The sequence below is a fragment of the Condylura cristata genome, unplaced genomic scaffold (genome assembly GCF_000260355.1).
Source record: "Condylura cristata isolate star-nosed mole 26May11 unplaced genomic scaffold, ConCri1.0 scaffold00011, whole genome shotgun sequence".
Classification (NCBI taxonomy): domain Eukaryota; kingdom Metazoa; phylum Chordata; class Mammalia; order Eulipotyphla; family Talpidae; genus Condylura; species Condylura cristata.
The window spans coordinates 22,794,954-22,799,632 of NW_004567112.1; the positions used below are offsets into that span (position 1 = coordinate 22,794,954).

A 4,679-nucleotide genomic window follows, 5' to 3' on the forward strand; every position below is an offset into this window, starting at 1 on the left:
AACCTAAAACCTTAATTGCAGAACTGTTTTGGAACTATGAGAAAACAGGGATTCTTATGTTGATGAAACATAACATGACGAAAGGTGTAGATGAGACTGATATTGTTCTTGAAAATGGTTAACTTTTCAAAGTCATTCTTTCCTAAAGGAAGGCAAAAAAAAATCTAAAAAACTTTGTGGGGGGGAACAGGGAATCAAAATGACAATAGGAACAGATAGATAGTTTGGGACATATGACATATATATGCACAGATGATCAAGTCATGCATGTAGTTGTTTAGAAACTGGTTAAATATGATTCGATATACTAATTGTAAATATTGAACTGGTTAGTTCCCCATAGGAATCTTAAATGCAAAACAAGCACCTTTCAAATGTTACTTTATTTGGGAGCTATACAAATTCATTATTTCAATATTTAAAGATTGTGGTATTGTAGTAGAGTCACATAAATATTATAATATACATTTAGAAATTAAATATAATAAAATCAACACAACACTATGGGGAAACTCCCAGGTACACTTCAAATGAGTCCGAAGTCTAGACATAGCAGCCCATCAGATTTCCCCCTGGAAGCGGGTGAACCTTGCGGGGAGATCATCCACAGGGCACACAGTGGGACTGGTCTTCATGGTAGGGGGTCCATTTAGAAGTCTCCAGTCACAATGCCTGGCCAGCTCCACTGTAAATATTTTGAGAAGAATTTTTGCAAACTCTTTCCCTACACAGCTCCTAAGGCCTCCTCCAAATGGGATGAAGCTGAATCTAGATGCATCCTCTGGATGAGGCAGCATAAATCGGTCAGGATTAAATTCCTCTTTGTTGGTGAAGATATCCGCCACCTCATGAGTATCACAGATACTGTAGATAACATTCCAGCCCTTGGGAATCTGGTATCCCTGCAAAAGATTATGAAGTTCTATGGGCTGACAAACTGGAATTTAACTTTCAACAACAAAGCTATAACTGATGTCATTGGAGGAGTTATGAGTTAAAAGAAAAGTGGGGTGTGAGGGGGGCATAGAAAGAATAAGATAAAGACATTCAGATTTCTTATGTCCATCTGGGTCGGGATAATATTATCAAAAGCTTAAGAAATTTAAGGTAATGCACAGGGAAGATTTAAAATCATAAGAGAACAGGATGGTGGAGAGAACTTCTAACTTACATTTAATTCAAAAGTCTTAAGAGCAACGCGAAAGCCCCCTGGAATTGGGGGGTTCAGTCGAAGGGTCTCTTTAATAACACATCCAATATATTTGAGTTGTTCCAAAATTTCCATGTCCAACTTGTTGTCTTGATTGCTCTTGCAAAGTAAACCCTATCAAAACAGTCATACAGAGGTGAACAGTTATTTTGTGCTCCAATAAAAATCAACCCAGCAGAAGTAAACAGGATTTAAGTGGCAGCTAACCCTCAAGAGCCCTGTGATGGGAAAGCATGAAGAGGAAAAGAGTGAGCAATGAGTGACCATTTGCCTTCACCCTTTGGCCCAAATCCATGATTTACAATTCCAAGAGAATGCTGCTTACTAGTGAGGACCACCAAGCTTCCCCCCATTACCACCTCCAATGCCTAGGAATCCCTCCCATCATGCCCCTGAACACACAAGTCCAAAAAAGTGAAATCTATCTTAAAATCTCCAAGATTCTGCAAACAGTGGAGAAGGACCAGGCAAACAAGGTCAAATCCATAGTTCAAGATAAACCTCCTTTCTATTCAAAAAGCTAATTCTTTTAATTCACTGGCCTCCCACCCCTTGACCCTGCACTTGCAAAATACCTAAGAGTGAGCATCACACCTAATTGGGAAGTTGGCTGGAGAACAGCTGAATATCCTCAGTTAATGGGAGCCCTCACCTTACTCTTCAGCTCTTCCCGAACTTTCTGGAGAACATGTGGGTAGAGACCCAGGTAAGTGATCAGAGATGTGGCTGCACTGGCTGTAGTATCATGTCCTCCAAAGAGGAGTTCAGTTGAAGTTTGTTTTAGTGCCTAAAAATGGAAGAAGACCAACGTCTTTACAAGTCTACGTGCAATTTTACAGAGTGATTGCTCAGAACCAACTGAGGGTTCTGGAAGGAAGAGAAGGGCCAAAAACTTGCTCACAGAAAGTCAAGGAAAGCAACATATTCAAATAAGATGCAAAGTCCTTTTAGTTTACCTAGAGTAAGAAAGCCCGTAACATCCCTCTTTACTGGGGACTCCTAAATTAAAAGCCATACTTGCATTAAAGTCTCCCAACATTATTTGCATTTCGCAAATTGCAGCTTTCCCTTCAAAATCTGGAAGGGCTAGAGGATGCCCTTTGTTCCGTTGCAGCCTCTTCCGCGGCTCTCCAGACCCGGTGTCTCCCCTTTCTGCACCTGATGTCTCAGCCTTCCAATCCTCCCTCCCTGGGATCAACTCACTGACTGTCCGCTCTGGCATGCTGGGTCACGGGCCGACTCTTTGGAGGGCCCCAGGAACCGCTCTTGGAAAATCAGGGGACCCACTCCTCATTGCCTTTCCCGTAACTGCCACTCACCTGCATGTCCAGCCTCTCTCCTCTCTCCCAGGAATGCTCGATCAGCAGTTGAAGCACATCTTTGCAGCCCCCGCCCTCCTCCGCCGTCCGCAGCCCGCAAATCTTAGCGCGAATGTTCTCCTCGATGCGAGCGTGGATGAGGTTCCGCGCCTTCATACCCTGAGCGCCCAGAGCACAAGACAATGAACAGATGCCCGGCACCTCAGCCTACCACCCCTAGCTCCGCACCTTGCATGCAGCCCTTACCCTGTACAGCCCGCTGAAAGGCACGTCGATGGGCAACGAGAAGAGATTGCGGATCATTTCTTCGAAGGCCTCCACCAGCTGCTGCTCTGCATCCCCGCCGCTTGCCAACCCGGGCTCACAGCCCAGTAGGATGCGCATGGCGATGCGGAACATGAGGCGCTTCACCTGGGGGTAGACCAGGAGGCCGCGCTCGCCGCAGCTCAGCCACTGTTCCAAGCAATTGCCCACTTCCTCCGCGATCACCGGCACATAGCACTGGAGCGCCTCGCGGCTGAAGGCCCGCATAATCACCTGAGCCCCAGGAGGGAGAGTGTTAAAACCGGGCCCCTCCCGCCCCTCTCACATTCTAGGGTCGCCTTCCTCACATCCCCAAGCCCGCCCGACGCTAGGCACTTCTCGGCTGAGAAAACTAAACTGGGCGTAAGAGAATCCTAGTTAATGCCTAATGCCAGCGCTCGCGCACCATCAATCTACCTAAACAGCTCCAGCAAAAGGTCCCCTATCCCGCATTGGAGCAGCCACCCCCACCCTCACCTTCTTGCGCTGCTTGTGCGAGGAGTCGTGTAGGCTGGAAAGGCAGCCAGAGCCCAGAATGGTGCGCACCGACGCGGGCCAGTGGACCGACACCAGCCGGTGCTCCCCAAGCAAGATGCGTCGCACGTTGTCTGCACCCATCACCCGCACTGTGGGCCGCCCGAACAGATGCGTCTTGTAGATGAAGCCGTATTTCCTGCGCTTCATCTGCAGGAATTTCCTTCGCTGCCAGAGAAGAGAAGCGGGCTGTGAGGAGGCGCCGAGGAGCGCCGCGCCACAGTCTGATCCCAGCCTGTGTCACCTCCCGCCCCAGGGCGCCCACCCCAATGGAAGTTGGTGCGGAGTCTGTTCTGCCCCAAGCTTCCTTACCTGTAACACCATCTGCAATGTTTCTCCAAAGAAGGGGAATCCCATAGTTCCGGGGGGCAAAGGGAGGGCACAGCTGCGGTCGCGGCTGCTAACGCAGTAAAGGTCCCACAGCTTAATCGCGGCCAGGAAGAGCAGCAGCGGTAGCACGAAGGTGCAGAGCGCACTAGCCAGCAGCGCCGGGAGCCCCATCGTGCGCCACAGCCTCCCGCGCCACCTGCTGCCGTCTCCAGCCCTCCGAACCCTGCCGCGCGCCCGCTTTATAGGCGGCCCAGGTTGCTGCCCACATTACCTTGGTCAGACAATTAGTTCACCCAAAGTTCATCTTTAATTGCGGATTGGGCCCCTGGCTCCTCCCCCAGCGAGGCACTGCCCAAAATCTTTAACCGTTTGTTAAGCGCGGAGGCAGAGGCGGCGGTGACGGTTTCCCTCCTAGCGCGCCTCCTGAGGTGCGGCATTAGGAGCAGCCTGTCTCCACTCCCCCCCAACTCCCCTTCACCCCCTTTAAGACGTGCGGAGCTCCCAGACCGCGGCTGCGGAGACGCGGACTCCAGAGAGCGGAAACTACAAGCCGCGGGCTTCCTGGCGGTCTCCTTGGAATCCCTCTCGCTGGGTCCGACAGGAGTCCCAGCCCAGGGCTGCCTTCACAGGCTTTCCTTCACAGGTTCCCTCCCACCTGCAGGGGAATCAAATCAACTGCATTACGGCACAAGTCCAGCTCCACGTCCCACGGGTGGGAAAACTGAAGTTCAGAAACCAGAGCGAAAACGCAGGGCACCCTGCTCTTCCTAGGATCCCACAGAGGAGCCAGGGTCCAAGACAGTGCTGCGGGAGTGAGACTGGACCCGCTGATAGTTGAGCCCATTCTCCACCCCCCTCTGGGAGGCCAGCACTCCGAGAAGGCTTGAGGGGTCCTGATCAAGTGTACAAGAGTCTTCCGGTCCCTCAGAACACTGAGAGGTTTTTTGTTGTTGTTGTTTGTTTGTTTGTTTTTGGCGCAACCC

At 50.5% G+C, this 4,679-nt stretch overlaps 1 protein-coding gene across 2 annotated transcripts; it reads right to left on the bottom strand.

Annotated features, from left to right (window-relative positions):
- Window positions 1-244: 244 nt before the first annotated feature.
- LOC101632035 (cytochrome P450 26A1) lies at window positions 245-4,344 on the bottom strand. 2 transcript variants are annotated; one of them, XM_004680622.1, is made up of 7 exons: window positions 3,968-4,344; window positions 3,310-3,534; window positions 2,776-3,066; window positions 2,530-2,688; window positions 1,863-1,997; window positions 1,172-1,324; window positions 245-902 (listed from the first exon to the last, which is right to left on the bottom strand). In XM_004680622.1, the coding sequence occupies exons 2-7, from the start codon at window positions 3,514-3,516 to the stop codon at window positions 561-563; spliced, it is 1,287 nt and encodes a 428-aa protein (XP_004680679.1). In that variant the 5' UTR covers window positions 3,517-3,534; window positions 3,968-4,344; the 3' UTR covers window positions 245-560. The 2 variants fall into 2 exon arrangements, with proteins under 2 accessions (XP_004680679.1, XP_004680678.1); XM_004680621.2 differs by lacking the exon at window positions 3,968-4,344 and adding an exon at window positions 3,679-3,906 and having other exon boundaries at window positions 370-902.
- Between the last annotated feature and the right edge of the window lie 335 nt (window positions 4,345-4,679).